The sequence below is a fragment of the Lepisma saccharinum genome, chromosome 11, assembly GCF_977018435.1.
Source record: "Lepisma saccharinum chromosome 11, izLepSacc3.1, whole genome shotgun sequence".
NCBI classification, from domain to species: Eukaryota; Metazoa; Arthropoda; class Insecta; order Zygentoma; family Lepismatidae; genus Lepisma; species Lepisma saccharinum.
Genome location: NC_139239.1, coordinates 17,868,995 through 17,887,197, shown reverse-complemented (window position 1 = coordinate 17,887,197; position 18,203 = coordinate 17,868,995). Strand labels below are relative to the sequence as shown.

The 18,203-nt window shown below is 35.4% G+C and overlaps 2 protein-coding genes across 5 annotated transcripts in view; one reads left to right on the top strand and one right to left on the bottom strand.

Moving 5' to 3' along the window:
• The window catches only part of LOC145994659 (uncharacterized), a 66,272-nt gene extending 56,239 nt beyond the window's left edge, over positions 1-10,033 (bottom strand). For 3 of the 4 annotated variants that reach the window (XM_083130778.1, XM_083130780.1, XM_083130782.1), the window contains exon 1: positions 9,928-10,033. The gene's annotated coding sequence lies outside the window, so the exon portion shown is untranslated. Of the gene's footprint in view, positions 1-9,923 lie in introns of all 4 variants that reach the window. The other variant, XM_083130779.1, reaches the window with a different exon arrangement.
• Positions 10,034-10,180: 147 nt separating this feature from the next.
• LOC145994658 (ubiquitin-conjugating enzyme E2 N) lies at positions 10,181-12,053 on the top strand. Its single transcript, XM_083130777.1, has one exon. It carries the CDS (start codon positions 10,290-10,292, stop codon positions 10,743-10,745), a length of 456 nt encoding a protein of 151 aa, XP_082986903.1. The 5' UTR covers positions 10,181-10,289; the 3' UTR covers positions 10,746-12,053.
• The last annotated feature ends 6,150 nt before the right edge of the window (positions 12,054-18,203 follow it).

Here is an 18,203-nt window from a genome sequence, read left to right as displayed (position 1 = left end):
AAGAGTATATAGATCTTGCTCAGGATAGGGACAGATGGAAGGCCTGTGTTGCTGCAGCCATGAACCTTCGGGTTTAAGAAGGCTAGAGAGTTAGTTAGATGCATCAAATTATGAACTATGCTGGAAATATGGATAATTTAATATTTTTTCTTCTTCAGGACACACGTAAAAACACATTATCTACTGACAGCAATGCGGTCTGACCACTGTATGTTATTTGAAGGGGAAAGAAATCATAAAATATAAAAAATGAAATGGTCCATCCTCCTCCATGCAAAGACACAGACAAGGTAATCGGAACACAATAAACTAAATGTGGTTTATACATTTTATGCACAGTAAGGCTAATTGGGACTGGACCTACAGTTTAAAGTAGGCTCCAAACCACTATGTGCCTCCACTGGGTTTTGAAACCAGGACCCCTTGATTATTTATTTATTTATTTATTTATTTATTTATTTCGTCTTCTTTTACATGGCGAAGTTAAGGCTGTGGAGCCTTTTCTTCCACTTGACCATGTTTACAAAAAAATGAATATGAAATAATTAAAATATTGAAAAAAAGAAAAAAAAAATTACAGAGAAATAAAAAATACAAAGAAAAATTACATATAAGAAAGGTAATCTAACCTATAGATACGGGCACACACACTCACACACACACATACATATCTTTGCCCTTACACACGTACAAGCAAATACATAACACTACACTTACTTAAGCACAGTCCAATATTACACATACTTAAAACACAGTCCAAAACGATATACTTTGACGATAATTTATCTTAACTATTATGCTAAATCATTTTTGTGCCTTACGTCCTTCTATCATTCTCTGCACCCGCCATATTACTTGTATTAGGGAAATCAAACATTTAATTTTCATTGTATAATATGTGTAACTTAAACAATTTTTTGAACGTCACAATTGAGGAAGAGACATGAATTTCAGGTGGCAACTTGTTCCAAAGGCCTGCTGAGGTAACAGTAAAAGAATTTGCATAAAAGTTGGATTTGTGGAGTGGAATGGACAGCAAAGACCTTTCGCGCGATCTGGTGTTGCGGCTGTGAAAGTCGGAAAGATGTTGAAATCGGTTATAGAGATATTGCGGGTCTTTTGTTTGGAGGATTTTGTACAGTAAAATTAACTTATGAAAATTACGTTTATCGCTTAATTTAAGCCACTCGACCTTCGCAAAGTACGATGTCAAATGCTCTGAATATTTTAGATCGAAAACGAAACGAATGCAGACATTTTGAATTCGCTGCAGTCATTTAGCTTGCTCGTGATTGACATCCAAGAAAGCAATGTCGCAATAGTCAACAATGGGAAATACAAGAGATTGGACCAGTTTAATTTTTATGCGTTCAGGGAGGAAGTTTTTGAGCCGATAGAGTGAATGCAATGCACCGAAAGCTCTTCTAGATACAGAGTTAACTTGCTCTGCCCAGGTGAGATGGTGGTTGAGTATCACACCCAGATTCTTAACAGTAGTGGAGAAGGGCAGATGAATATCATTTACGTTGAGTCTAGGGAGGCTAGATTTATCTATTTTGCTCAAAATTCTAGGGGAACCTACAAGAATACACTGGGTTTTAGTCGGGTTTAGATGTAAGCCATGGTGTGCAGACCAAGTACTTATTTGTTTAAGGTCATTGTTCACAATTTCTATTGCATGCAGTATTTCTTGCGGGGGGAAAGATAAATATAACTGAAAATCGTCGGCATAGATATGGTATTTACAGCAGTTAAGCACCGTCGGGAGGTCGTTTATATACAGAGCAAATAAGAGGGGGCCGAGTACAGTGCCTTGAGGGACACCAAGGTGATGATGCAATCGGGGAGGCCCTAAACTAAATGTGGCTTTGATACTGGTACAGATAATACAAACACTACTTCCTACTTTGAATGCAAGTTACCACATGCCAATTTGCCTTTGGTGCCATTGGTATGTTTTGGTCATGATTGTATTTCTGATTATTTGATGCTTTAGATGTTATTATCATATCTTCATTACCAATATTACTATGGAAATTTAAGTTGATAGTCATAAAAATACAGATGTATGTTATTTCATCAACACAGGTATGAACACACAAATTAAATTCCTTTTCGGTGTATGCTATTTATCAAAATTACAACCATTAGATTAGATTAGATTTATTTCATCCATGAATCACGTTTACATTTACATGCTGTAATACTGGACATGTCAATTTGTATACACACTATATTTATGTTCACATTACAATGCACTAACAAAATGAAATACAATAATATAATATCGGGAGTTGATGCAATTGAAATGATACCTCAGTCCTTCACAGTCTCATGCTGGAAGGTGTGTACAAGTACACCAGTGAGACATGTTAAGGCTACAATATAAAGACAATATACATGTTTTCCATAATGGATAAAAATATTAAATGAAATATTGTGAGACATTACAAAGGTAAGACCTACATCATCACAAAATGATACTAAAAGTTGCACTCAACTGACACAAACAGATATGACATGCCAGATGGCATCCAGCCTATTGTGGATCTATGTTGGAACAATTGATTAAATTTTTGATTGGAATCTTGAATTCATGAACCTCCAATCATCATCCCATGCCCACGAGTGAGTTGATGGACATGGGGTTCAAAAATTCACTCACTGAGTAAAAGCAATGGCACAAAAGATGATTTGTTAGTTCCTTTTTGAATTTGGCTACTGGTTCAAAACAGTTTATATGATCGGGCAACTTATTGGTTTAGGTGGATACCTGCGGATTTTGGACCTTTTTACAAATACAGATGCATTGGAACTGCAAGGTTGAAGTTATTACTTATGTTGTAATGATGTACTTCCTTGTTCCATTTCGAGAGAACTTTGTCAGATCCAATTTTACATGCCATAATAAATTAAGTATATTTAGGCAGGCTAGTGGTAGAATGCCAAGTTCTCTAAAGTCCCTACATGTTTCATTCCATTTTTCCCATCATAATTCTCATAATTATTTTTATCAGTTAATTATTTATCAATTAATTATCAGTTATACTCTGACCAAGTTAACTGTAGAGCAGGGCCACGCATATCGGCAGAGGAGGAGGAGGAAAATCGAGTGGTGAAAGTGCAACGGTGCCAACCATATATATGTACGGACGTACAGTCCAGACCTTAATCTGTACGTTAAATGCATGGCTTGTCAACATTTGCTCTTGTAGTTTTATCCCTAATATATCCCTAAGAAATTCTTAAACCAATCGTATAGACCTGGAGACAAAAATACAGTCCGTTTTCCACGTGCGTTCGGCGTTATCCATTTCAAAAGTTTGCAATGCTTACAGAGAAAAGGAGGAAATCGGGTAACTCTACACAATCCCGTTTCTCTCACTGTTCATTGATGGAGCCATCTACAGTTAGCTAGCTCGGAGTTTATATTGTGTGAATATGAAGTTACTGAATAATATAACAGATGATGACAATTTAGATGAATGATGATTAGATAAGTTAGATGTGAAAAAAGCATAAGGAAACATCTACATCCTTGAAACCAGAATCCTTAAATATGAGATCACGAGTCAAGATCTCAATGCACTTCAGGTTATAAATAAACTGTTATTCTCTTTCTGAGATAGTTTCTTCTAGTCTTTCGAGGTTAGAAAAATTGGAAGTTTGAATTTTTTTCCATAAAGTGAATGTGTACTCTCTCTCTCTCTCTCTCTCTCTCCGTGTGCAACACATGCATGTGCCTATTAACATGTCTCTCAAACTCCTGAACTTTGACAAATGTAAATATGATTTTATTAAATTATTAGGACCAAGTTCCTTTTGTTTTATTGCGATTTCATCATGCTACGAATGTAATTTTAACATGGTTCATTTTGATTTACTTCTGTTAACACATACTGCGCAGTTTTATTGATTACTTAAGTTTTTGCTCAATATATGCTTTCGTAGTTAGGTTAGGCAGGCCAGGTTTGGTTCTCTTTGCATTAAAATAAAGTTCCTAAATTCATTCTACTAAGGTTCTGATTTACTTCTACATTAATTCCCACTAGTCTGCGATACTTACTCTCGCTTGTCAATGGAAAATATTGTCCATCGGAAGCATGCATACTTGCATGTAAGGTAAGTTTTAAGTTGTTTTCTCAACATAAATAACTTTTTTCGAAATTCAAACAGTGCTCATTACTTTAAGGTTCAAATATTGTGTGACAATGATTGCCAAAATTTTACGATAATTAGTCTTCCTGCTAGTAGAATTTGAAAAAAAATTCTCATGAAACAATCAGAATTGTTACCAATTATTATTATATGTCAACTAAAAAACATATTTGTGCTAAGAGGAACAGTTCCTAATGTTTAATGATTTTTCCAAAGTTTCATAGGAGAAAGATGAAGTATGGCAGAATTGTAGAATAATTGATACAGTAAATTTGAAGGATGGTGAAAGTAGTTACCCCTGTTTGGAGTTCCGAAAAGTGCAGCTTTTGGAGGAAAAAGTACCTTATGCAAGCATCCACGCTTCCCATCGCCAAGGCATTTTTCCTTCATGGAAGAAAGAGAAAGCATCGCAGAATAGTGGAAATGATTACAGTAAATTTGAACCTTGGTGAAAGTAATTACCACTGTTTGGAGTTCTGAAAAGTGCAACTTATCAGCAGAGAAAAAAGATGTAAAAAGTACCTTACGCAAATATCCCTGCTTCCCATAGACAAGGCATTTCACAGACTATTGCTGACATGAGACTCGAAGGGATTTTGTGCTTGAGATCAGCATAAACATGATGAAATGCTGAAAGCATTTAGGGACATTACTGTAATAATAAGAGCCATAAACCTGGCCCACCTAACCTAACAACTTTACTTTTCAGTTTTTCTTGTATGTACGCATTGCTTGCATTGTAGAATTATTTTCCTGTAGTTTACGGTTATTACAAGCATAAGAAAACAGAAATACAGTTTTTCGTTGTGACGTTTCAGGAGAACACATGCTCCCTTCATCAGACATTGATTTTCATTTTGACTAAAGATACAGTTATAACAATGGTTAGCAAATTTTTAATCAAAAATAATCCCTTATAAAATGGATGTTGTCAATGTTACATTGTTGTAATATAGCAACTGTAGATGGCTGGGGATGCAGGTGCAGAACGTTTGCTTCCTGGTGTACTTCTCGTCTGGTTTCCTCCATCTCCTGGAATGCTCCGACTTGCAGAGGAGAATTCCACAGGAAACGGAGGTTGCAAAGTACAGCGGAACTGGCTACTATTTAAGCGAAGGGCCTTATTTCAGTTGTAATCAGTTGGTGGATCATTTATAGTAGCAGCCATTGCCGCCGTCAGGAAGCAGACGTTTTTAATTTTGAAATTAAATATTCTAAAATTTTTGGCAATTTTATGTGAGAATCCCTTGTGGAATGGAAAAACAAGCCGCAAGAAAACTAAAGGAAAAGAGAAATACAGACAAAGATGAAAAATCTGTTGAAAACAAATTTCTGTGCATTCCATTCCACAAGGGATTCTCACATGAAATTGCCAAAATTTTTAGAAGATTTAATTTCAAAATTTGTTTTTAGATCACCAAGAAGTTTGGAATGTACATTTAATGAATTCAAAATGAGAAACTCTCTACCAGATGTGGAAACCACAGGAATATATAATATAAGTTGTTCATGTTCAAAGGATTGTGTAGGACAAACAGCAAGGAAAAGGGCGGTAAGAATTTACAATATAGAGAAAGTCTCCAATTTCGTTAATTTTCGGTATACTAACTAATTTTGGCCTCCTAATCACGAATCTGTTGTAAAAAACCGGGGGTCACGTCTGGAAATTGTACATTTTGATGAAAAATTGTTTGTTAGCGCCAAAAACCATCCACGGGTAGCCCCACAAACCATTGATGTTAGCCCCAAAAACCATCCACGGGTAGCCCCACGAACCATTCACACGAGGTTAGGTTCCATTAGTACTCATTTCACCCCTAAATTCATCGAAAAAATAGGGATCGTACTAGAATTGAACATCATAAATCATTTTCTTGTAAAACAACGGCATGGTTGGACACAATGGCAGCAGATTACATTTTTGTTCGTAAAACTACGCATATACACCTATATATATAAAAAAAATTCAATCGGCTTTTTTTCAAATTTTCAGACGTGACCCCCGGTTTTTTTCAACAGATTCGTGATTAGGAGGTCAAAATTAGTTAGTATACCGAAAATTAACAAAATTGGAGACTTTTTCTATATTGTAAATTCGTTCCAAAGGGCAATAAGATGGCATGAACACGATTTGGACATTATAAGTCTAAACCCAAGAACAGGTTTGTCAGCTCACATCATCGAAGAGAAGCATTTGATTAAAAAGAGAAGGGTTTTAAAAAGATTGAAGGGAAACATAGAGTTGAATGTCTGGGAAGCTTCGTTCATTGCAGAAGAACACTGGAATAAATTAAATAATGAAAATGGTAAAATAGATCCAGTATGGAGTTTTCTTTTTCACAAATGAAGTAAGCCACCATCTGTAAAATTTAATGTAACAGAAAACATCAAGAGACTTTGTGAAAACAATGATGACTTTGAATTACCTGATGATATTTGGGATTCATAATTTTAAATAAAATAAAATGTGATCAATTTTTTTTATCTGACATAAAAATAAAACAGACTGCTTCTTTTCACAGTTAAGTTGCTATTACAACAATGTAACATTGACAACATCCATTATATATAGGAAAATAATTACTTTTCAGGTTGGAATAATCAGGACTTGCAGAACACAGCATCACAGAGGGATACAGGGTTTTATTTTCCGACATCAAAATAATAGCCAAATGTGCCGGTTACTGGGAAAAGACGAGTAAAAGAAGCCATAGACATATCACGGGAAAGCACCAATCTCAACAGGGACGTGGGACTCCAGCTCAGTCACGCATCTAACATGATGCACTGTACATGTAGTAATGTGATGTGAAAAGGCAAGGGAAGCACCTGAAAGTGTTAACCTGCAACCTTGGACGTGAGGTAGATTCTACCCCAGCCTTTTCATATTCTACATTAATTACACTTTCCATCACTCATCAAAGGAACACTATTGAGTACCTTCCTTTCCATTCATTATTAACTGGTTAGAATATACCCCATGTCCAAGGTTACATTATTGTTTCTGTATTTCGCTTTCTATGCACTACTGAGCATTTCACTTGTTAATTCACAAGTAATTTCATTGGCAAATAATACATGTCAGGGAAAAAACACGATAATTTGATTAAGTCACTGGCAAAACAGTTAACAGAACCACATGCTAAACAACAGAGTTGTGCTGCATGCACCCTCCCTGTATGTGGAGACTGCAGAAATTACATTTACCACAACTGCTAAAATAAAATGTAAACATATGAAATATTTATATTAATAATGGTGTTTGTCTTTATGTTAATAGATACATTATTGTTTCCCTTTCAATGTTCCGGTGTTAATTTCTGTCCATTATTATCTTATGTGCTTCTATTTTGTGATTATTAACATAGTGTAAAGCCGTGTTCAAGAATTTCCTGAAGTACAAATTTGTTGGTAGCAAAGCTTTCCTTTCCACAAAAATAATTATCTTTTACGTTTTTAATGCTGAAATATTATCACATGTGCTTACAAAATTAATTTGACTCTCATATTCCACATAGCTTAAAAATTAAGCCTGGTTTTTAGAATGGGGTAGAAAATACCCCAACTCCAAGGTAGCGTGCCAAAAAAGATATTTCCCAAGTTACAGGCTAAATTGCACAGTGAAAAATGGGAGGCGGGCAAAAAAAAAAAAAAGTACCGTCGACGCTCTGTACCCCCACGATAAGGTGATGATTTTTGTGTCATTTATGAAGATTATGTTCTATACGAACGATTTGTGTTGTTTTTAGCTTTAGGAGATGTATTATAGTGGAGTAATGAGAGTTTCTTGATGGGACTATTTATGACGTCATTTTCATCGTTGCCATCTGCATGTGATATGAAGGAACATGTTACGTTATTTGTGTTTTGTAACTTGGAGCAGTGTTGGAAATATCTGAGATTGACGGTTGGCAATCCTGGTGTTACGTCAGGTCGTGCGAGATTTACTGCAGACAATGTTTCGGTTCATGTCACATGGTACTGTGATTTTGTTTGAAAGGTGGGTGTGTGTTTTTAGTGTGGTAAGTGCTATTCATTGAAAATGTATATTAGGGAGTGTATCGACATTTTCAGTATCGTGGCGTTCTTCGGCCGGGCAACCACGTAGGAGAAAGTGCATTGTTTTAAGGTTAGTACTTCTTTAAATTATATATTCTCGTTCGTATCGGAAATGGTTTTGGCATGATTTTACAATACCGGATGGTTCCTCAATTTTTCATTTTTCGCATAGTCAATAATTTAGGCCTCGTAATCACGAATCTGCAGTTAAAATTTGGCGCTGACGTCATGCACGGGTAGCCCCACAAACCATTCACGGATAGCTCCATGAACCATGCATGGATAGCCCCACAAACCATGCACGTAAAGGTTAGGTTAGGCAAACATAGTTAAAATTTGGGGTCGTAGTAATGTCAGGATATGCCAGGAGTGTTAGTTTTGCTGCTGTTTGGGAATTTTTTGCAGGAAAAATGAGCGATAGTAGTCCGGAATAGGAGTTTCTTGTGCTTACGTGGGTCATATTTTGCGATCAAATATCTCCGTTATTTGTGGTTTCCTAACGCTGGAACCACTTTTATAATACGTAAAACGTCGATTAAAAAAAAATCGATGTAATTCTCGAGGGGGTACAGTGGGGCTAGACTCGAGTTTATGTCCTTCTTGCCCACCCCTTCTTACCCGTTTATGTCTTTCTTGCGCACTCCTTGTTGCCCGTTTACAAAACCATGCTAGCAGACAGCCCGCGCTCCGGCTTCCGTAGGGTAAGTAAGTTTTTGTTTTTACACTTTCTGTCACTAACCATTCACGGGAACGAGGTATGCCTACGAGGTTAGGTTCCATTAGCACTCATTTCACCCCTAAATATGTGCTTCATCATCGAAAAATGTCATCGGTTTTTCTCGATTTTCTCCATCATCGAAAAATGTCATCAGTACGTTTAATCACGCATATCCGGACATCGGTTTTTCTCGATTTTCTCCTCCAGGAAATTTTTCCTCGCCTTGGGATTTACTTTGTTGAATTCCTTATAAAATAACCTTTCCAACGATATATGACACGTATTCCTTAGGAAAAGGACGTAAACTAGGGTCTTACCTACAGTGGGTCGACGGCCCCCAAAAAAGGGCCCAAGTTCCTTTTGTTTTATTGCGATTTCATCATGCTACAAATGCAATTTTTACATGGTTCGATTTCGATTTATGTCTGTTAACACATACTGCGGAGTTTTAGCGATCACTTAATATTTAGTTCAATATATGCTATCGTGGTTAGGTTAGGCAGGTTAGGTTTGGTTCCCTTAGCATTAAAATAAAGTCCGTAAATGCATTCTTCTAAGGTTCCGATTTACTTCTACATTCATTCCCACGCTTCTACGATATTTACTGTCGCTTGTCGACTGAGAATATCTTGTCCATGAGAAGTGCGTAATTTTCAAGTTGTTTTTTTTCAACATAAATAACTTTTTTTCGAGTCCAAACAGCGCTCATTACTTTAAGGAAGGTTCACATTTCGTGTGACAATGACTTCCAAAATTCTACGATATTTAGTCTTTGTGCTAGGAGAAATCATAAAACAAACGGAACCGTTACCGAAACAACATTCTACTAGAGTAACAGTAAAGTGAAACAATTTTGTATCTTATTCACCGGTAGAGAAACAAGTTATTGGAAGCAGTCAAAAACGCTCATGTGTCAAGTCAGACAATGTTTTCACTCACATAAATTATAGTATGTTTCACACGTAAATTATACTTTGTAAAAATTTACCTACAATGTTTTCAAAATTATAGATTTATGATCATGCACAAACTTTACAAATCATCGTGTAGGTGTACTGTGTTGCCATAGCAACAAACTGCAAAACATTTGATTGACACGTCTTTTACACGTTTGAAAATATTTGTTGAAATATGATTGGTTAATGTTTTACTCGAAGTTACCTTCTGTCTTGAAAGATTGCCGACCTTCCTTCAAAAATAGGCAGTATCGTAGATATCGATATGTAAATGCTGATATCGATATCGCCAAGGCTGTAGGAGATCGGTGGTGGCCATCATTGGGGTGAATGTAGGAGGTTGCTGCCTCTGTTCCAAGTATTGTCAGTGTAGTAGAGCTGTGATAATATTCTGTGATATGGCAGCTTTACCGCGGAGAATAATTAAGGAAACGCAACGCTTAATGCAAGAACCAGTTCCTGGAATAAGTGCCGTTCCTGATGAAAATAATGCACGGTACTTCCATGTGATCGTGACCGGACCGGAAGATTCACCATTTGAAGGAGGATTGTTCAAATTAGAATTGTTTTTGCCAGAGGACTATCCAATGTCAGCACCAAAAGTTCGTTTTATTACTAAAATATATCATCCAAATATTGATAGGCTTGGGAGAATATGTTTGGACATCTTAAAGGACAAATGGAGTCCAGCTCTTCAGATCAGAACTGTCTTGCTGTCTATTCAAGCCCTCCTTAGTGCACCAAATCCAGATGATCCTTTAGCGAATGATGTAGCTGAATTATGGAAAGTAAACGAAGCAGAAGCAATACGAAATGCGAGAGAATGGACCAGGAGGTATGCCATGGACAATTAAATGCCAACTGCTGCTCTGCTCAAGATCTTCGTGGTAATAGCTAAGCAAAGTTTCAGTAGAGAGAAGCAATAATCTCTCATGACTGGAAAAAAAAGGATCAGGTGTTATTGTGATTATAATCCAAGGTTTTAGTGAATGGAAGAATTATGTGAATAAGTCCTGTATATCATATTTTTTTCTTTTTTCCCAACTGCACCAGATCTCTTTTTTTCAAAGTACTGTCTGTACCTTGCTATCTGAAGCATTGCCAGTAGCGTGTGGGAATTACAAGTAAATTGGCATTACATCCGGTAGAACAACTGAAAATTGTATTTTTGCACACGAACATAACAGTTTTGGGAGTGATTGTGGCCTGTATTCTAAATATCGCATTAAGTTAGTTGTTACAGTGAAATCATATTTATGATATGAACTCAGTTTTTTTAAAATACAGTGCAGGTAAAAAAATATATATATGTATCTATATATATTTAGAGAGAGAGAAAACAAAGCTTCAGTAATTGCTAAGCAAGTTAATGTATTTATTGATTTGAAATAAAATGGCCACATATTTAAAAAGTTAATCAATGTACATTATTGCATAAGCTTCCATTGTTTTCATGGCCTTTCCCCACATAAGGAATTGCTGCTTTCTTCACTTCCTGTAATTAATCTGCTTCATTGTAAGATATACAATATATTGCTCACAAGGAAAATTGCAAAAGTGTATCAAAGGAAAAGGGCTGAAGTTGTAGCCTATACTTGAAATTGAATGTGGTCATTAGTACTATCAGCATGGTTTTAATTTGAATTGAAAGTTTAACATAGAAGCTTGTGTATGTAATTATCAAGTTTGCAAGATAATCTATTTTCTTGATATTTTACATAAATTACTTGCAATTTGCTTCACACTAAGAACAGATTGAAACGTGCAACAAAAATACTATTTTTTTCACTCATTCAATCAGTTGTTTTATTAAATACAGTCATATGAAATACCTAAACAAGTAATATCCCAAGCTAAATTTGTTCTTTGACTATATAGTATTTACTTTCAAGTATACAATGACAGAATTTGCTGAAACAATATGTTTGTATCTATATATTATTAATATAAAAGGAGTGAAACCAAACCATTTTTTTTCTGAGCTTTTTTTTATATATAATTACTGCTTCTTGAGTTTTATATGTTATATACATTTATAATTAGTTTCATATCTCTGGCAGATCATGTACATTACTTGCTGTTTAAAGGTATCCCAGAGAAAAATAATACCTTTTCAAAAGTTGACATGCTGTTCACAACACATTAAAAATTGATAAAGATCACTTGTCATTTTTTTTAGTCACCTACTACAGTCTGTCATTTTATCATCAGGTTTGATGGTGAGTAGAGATAGTTTCCTAAAATGCATGAGGAAACTTGGAAAGTGTCAAGTTCTGTTTTTATACAACAGTCTGTGAGGAACTTCTCACTAAAAGTTTTTTGGAATTTTGGCATCAATGAGCTAATGTTTTTTTCACAAAATATGTACAATACTTTCAGAACACACTGTACACTCCAAGGTGCAGAATAGGAAAGTAAAGTTGTCCTAAAATTATGCACTATGATTATTTTCCTGTAGTTTACGGTTATTACAAACATAAGAAAACAGTTTTTCGTTGTGACGTTTCAGGAGAACACACGCTCCCTTCATCAGACATTTATTTTCATTTTGACTAAAAATACAGTTATAACAATGGTTAGCAATTTTTTAAACAAAAAGAATCCGTTATATATATATATATATGTGCTTGTAATAACCGTAAACTACAGGAAAATAATTCTACAATGCAAGCAATGCGTACATACAAGAAAAACTATTATGCACTATGCTTTCATCGAACTTGAAATTTTGTTTACGCCTTGCGTGCAAAAAATTTAATTAACTTTTTTAGAATCTCATTTTGCTCAGGCCTTAACACCAGTACACCTGTATCCATTTCAAGTAATATTGTACTGTTTCGTGAGTAGTTGTGGTCCATGCCTAACTGAATATTTTGGAATTAAATGAAATGTAAACGGAAACTTTTACTTAAAGAGCTGTTTTTAGCATTTAAAATTAGTGTTTTCAAAATTTTGCTGAGATTTTCCAATCATGAATTCCATAAAAATATATATTCATAAAATTCCTCGGAATGCAAATATATTGTAATGGAACATGTGTACTGCAAATGTAGGCCTACTTGGAATGAATGCCTTCAATTATTGAGTTTGCGTATACAAGTGTAGCAGTTAATTTGATATTTGTACCCTTCACATTATTCTTAATATAAGAAACTAATAGAGGGTGTAAAATATTATTTATGTCCATACAAAGAATATAGAAATATATAGGCATTTGTCACATCACTTCAATTAGTTTGGAGATGTGTTGCTTCAGACACAATTTGATACTTGGAAGACTGGAATGCAAGTTTACTTCAATTTATTCCAACATCTATTGTATGCTTGACTTGGTGTCATATTTTTCATGAAGGATAATAGTGCTGAAAATACAAAGAAAAAATTATCACATTCAAGATGTCTTAACAGGCATATTTTATGCATAAAATAGGTATAACTGAAACTAGTGATCACACTGTGATGCCAGAAAAGATATTCTAAATTAACACATATGTAGTCAAAGTGAATTACAAAGAAATTTTTAATTCCGGTTATACTTTTTATGCCCTGTGTATTTCTAATTGAAAAAGTGTATTGATACTGTAACAGGCGCTGCTCTCTTTGATTGGAACATTTCTTTCAGTAATGTGTAAAACAGTTTGAATAACCTTGGTGCTGAAAAATTTGTGCACTACTACATTTGCTGCTGCCTGTGTAACTCTGTATAATTGTTTATTACATGAACACCAATGAAAGTAACAGGCTTATGGAACACTTATTTTCTTTCCATGATGTTCCAAATGTACCAAACAATATTTATCAGGTGACCAAATAAGGATCACCTGCTGACTATTTTATGGTGAAAAAAAAAAGTGTTAGGTGTTCATATATTAAGTAAATAAGGCATGTTTAGGATGGTAACAGCATCAACCACAATCATCGTGAAGTTTGTAGTAAGTATAACATTTTTTTTGAAATTTTAATACTATTATTTTGTCACTTATTGCATGGTTGTTCTGCTGTGTGTTGCTACTTACGTATTGCCAAATCCGATAGTATAATGGAAATGCTCTCAGCTTGTAATCAAGGGTCCCCAGGTTTGAATTCCAGGGAAAGCATTAATTAAACTCTAAGCCCAGTCTGAAGTACTCTTATCCGAGTGTGAAGTTATGGAACTGATAGTTTATTTTCTCTATATATGATTACCCGATGTGAATCCTTCAGTTCCTAATGAAACAAGAAGGTTACTAGTTGAATTGATGACTGCGCACATGGAGTGCCTGACTCATGACTTCACCATCCAACGTTCAGGGTTGAACGAAACGTTAGCAATTTCTATGTCTACAAGCTGGTGTATAAAGATTATAAATATGTTGAAATGTATTTTTTTGTTTGCAATACATTTCATATTCAAAAGAAAATAAGAAATGTTTGATGTATTGAGCTTGTAACATAACAATGTTGCAATAACCAGATTTGAATGCGTGGATACATGAGAAACATTTATGTTGAAGAAACCCAAAAACTCTAACAACATTAAGTATCAAAATAATACTGTACATGAATTCATTGTGTACAACGGAGGAAACCGATAGCATTAGAAAATATTTCTTTTGTGATTTTTGGTACTTGCATAGTGGAACACTATTGCTGTACTTTGTGTATCTGGTTTCTGTGGATAACTTCACCTGACAATTGATCTCTACTGCAGCCAGGTGGCAGGCCATTGCAGCATTCATTGGCTTTCTGTTATTTCAGTCAGAAGCATACAGTGCACGCAGAAGTAGTGTAAGAAGAGAATGGTTGAGGACCTATTTCCTCCACCTCCTCCCCAACACACACACCCACTACTTACTTTATGTGCATTTTAAGATTCTCCGGATGGAACCCTGATTTTACGTTTCTCATGGTCCCATCATGATTGAATATATAATGCGGGAAAATGTAAAATCCAGGTTCAACTGCATTACTCTTCCTATTGGTATTAATGTAATGATTGTGTTGTAATTCAAGGAGTCACTAGTTCAGTCGACAATAGTTCACATCCCAGTAAACTGAAAAACCAATCCCAATTATCATATCTTAGCATGAAGCAGACTTAGCCATACAACTTTTAAAATTTGGTAAAACTTTTTCTTTCTCTCTTTTTGTCTTGTTAAGGTCCCACCATGAATTTAATATTAAAAATTTTCACATCTGACATTAATATTGGTCAAAATCTTCACAAGTAAAAAAAATTGTTTGTTCACATTCAGTAGTTTTAGGTTTCACAATTTCATTAACATTTGCTCATAGCACTATATCGTAAATAGTTTGATTTGATTTGGTTTATTTTACTTCGCTTTTCTGCCACTTTTTGCTAATCGTGAATATGAGTGATGGATGAAGTAATGAAATTAATGAATGGACACTCACAAACATCCATGCCCAAGCTGGGATTCCAACCCCAGACGTCTGGAGTTATACCGTGTTGAGCTAACCACTCTTCCATGGAGGTTTGCTATTGCAGATAGTGAACCTCAGAATCAAGGAAAATTGTCAGTCTTAACAGTTGCTATTAAATACAGTGAGTGTAAAATGTATACATACACCTTAAAATTTATATTCAGTGTTTTACTAGTAACTTCAACCCCACTGGCAATACCATATAATGTAAGAGAAGACAATGGTGCTCAATGCAAGTCACAATAAAGTTTAGATTACTGACAAAAGCAGCAATCTTACAGCCTTGTAGATGGGCACACAACTACAGGGTGTCCAAAAAAGATTTTCAACATACATAACTTTTGTACACCCAACGGCGAAAGAAACAGTAGACGAATTGTCCACCACCATTTTCTTCCCGTCTGAATTACGCAATGTGATGACAATGAATTGAAATAAAGACGTCAATAACTAGAGAACAATGCCTGCTTCAAACCAACATAGTTTCATTCCTTAAAACAACACATCATGTAGAATAAAAAAGTAATGAAAATAGCAGTGGACAATTTGCCTATCATCTTTGCCGTTGACTACAAAATGCAATAGAGATGAGAACCTTGCACTGGGTATTAACGTGGTCTATATGGATCTTTTTTTAAATATTAAACAAGAAAATTATTCTCTACATAAAAATTTAGAATGGGGAAAAATATGTAAAAAAGGTTTTGTGCAAAATAAAAACGGGCATGAATAAAAGGCAGCTATGGAGTAGCTTGCAATAATTTTTCATGTGTATTTATGGTCTCCATGAGGATTTATCGAATTCACGAAAGGACTATTTATTTACTGAGTTTCAGATACAGTCTTATTTGGCCATTTTACACTGAAACATAAAGTAGAAATAAAGATAACAAAAGGTAAAAACAATAACAAGATGGGATAGATTTACATGTTCTTGGTCAGTAATATATAAAAATTACATTCTGGAAAGAAAATATCTACATCCAGGGAAAGTTTGTTGTAGATTTCTGGCAGCCTGTAAAACAAGGAGCGTTATAGAAGCGATAGCCTAGTGGTTGGGTTGTGGAAGAGTTGCAGGTTGCACGTTTGCTTTTGGGGTACCCTAATTGCAGTGGCGTGCGGTGCTAAATCAGACAGGGGAACAGGTGACCTCCACTTGCCCCCTCCCCTCCCATACCTGTCGTAATATAATACAGTAGACCAAGTAAAATTCAACCCTTATTGAAATGAACTAAATACCCAAGGCCAATGGCGCATCCCCTCCAAATCATATAATTTGTGCACTTAAACCATATCGTAATCCCCACAATGCATTAAATTACGACACATTCTTAAGATCCAGAGATATTTAGTCTTTTCCAGCTTCTCCTTTGGCACGTTCGGGGTCGAAAACGTGTGGATATCATATCGCTAAGTAACCATAACCATAATGTAATTTTCGAACTCTCTCTCCACTACAGAAATCTCTTGACAATCTGAGATTTCACCAAAGTTTCCATGCCAATTTTAGATTTACTGTTGATATTGAGGAGTGGATTATGCCTGATCCAAAAAATTAATTCTCAGTCTTCACACCAGAATTTCCGCAATAGTCTGTCTAAGACAATAGTAACACACAATAATTGTATAATTGCCCCCAATTTAAGGCTCAATCCCCCTCTAACTAAAATACCCGCAATAATCTAAGACATAAGAGTTGGATATTTCTCCCCCCCCCCTTTCAATAATACCCTTAAACACTTACTTTTCTTCATTTAATGGATTAAATATGGTGCATTTAAGGTGTAAAAGTTTTATATATATTTTGGAAAAAGATATAAATGTTGAATTTTATATTATTTGAAGGGAACCCCTCAAAAAAATGTTGATAGTGCAACCTGCGCCATAATCATCCCTGTTGGCACCCCTCCTGACCAAATAAACACCATACATATGTTACAAATTGTCAGAAGTAACATACATGAAGCACGTTAAAATTTGGACAATAACAATGTTAAAGCAAATATGATACTATAATGCAAAAATAACATTAATAACAAAATTGTTGATGCGCAACAAAGAAAATAATAATGAAAGCAATTTATGAGTGATCAGAGAGAAAAAATGTTTTGTGGAAACCTGCTTCATCTCTCTATTTGTAGATTATGTTGACTTTTTTGTCGAGTTGAGCATTCTTGTAATGATGGCATTCAGATAGCAGAGTTTTTTCATGACGTCCACTAGATTTGTAGAAATTGTGACAAAACCCGAACTGTTCCCAACTCCCTTCCCAGGAATAAACAAGGACAACAATAATTTGCCACTGGAAGAGTATCCAGTTAATCATTTTACAGAGTTGTAGTAACTTTTTATAAAATGCTTTGTGTACGATTTCGTTTTTGTTTTTCATTCAGTTAGGGTAGGTCTTGGTTTGCTGTCTTTTCTGTAAAGTTCAATGAACTAAAGGCTTTCGTCTTCAGCCTGTCGATCATACAACATTCTCAACCGTACGCTCGCAACATTCGCTTTCTTGTCCTGCCTCTGCGTGCGCCTGGTCTTGGGGCTGTTGGAACAGGTGGATTCGAGCTGTTCCCTCGGAAGCTATTTCGCAGCATTTAGCCAAGGCATTTAGCAGACGATTAACTGTAGAAGATTTTTCCAGTTCATTATGAATGTCAGACGCAATTTTGCAATGAGATTAGGAAACTATAGACTTACTACACTCAAAACTATCACTACGACGCAATTAAACTTTAGAACATAGCAAAAACTCGAAGGAAAACGAATTTGCTGTCTCTCGTAGGGAACAGCTAGAGAGTTCAGCTTCCCTGGTGGGAAGTGGGACCATCAGGATCGTTTACCTTCGCGTGTGGTCGGAAATACTCGGCGTCAGGCAGCAGAGGGTGGAA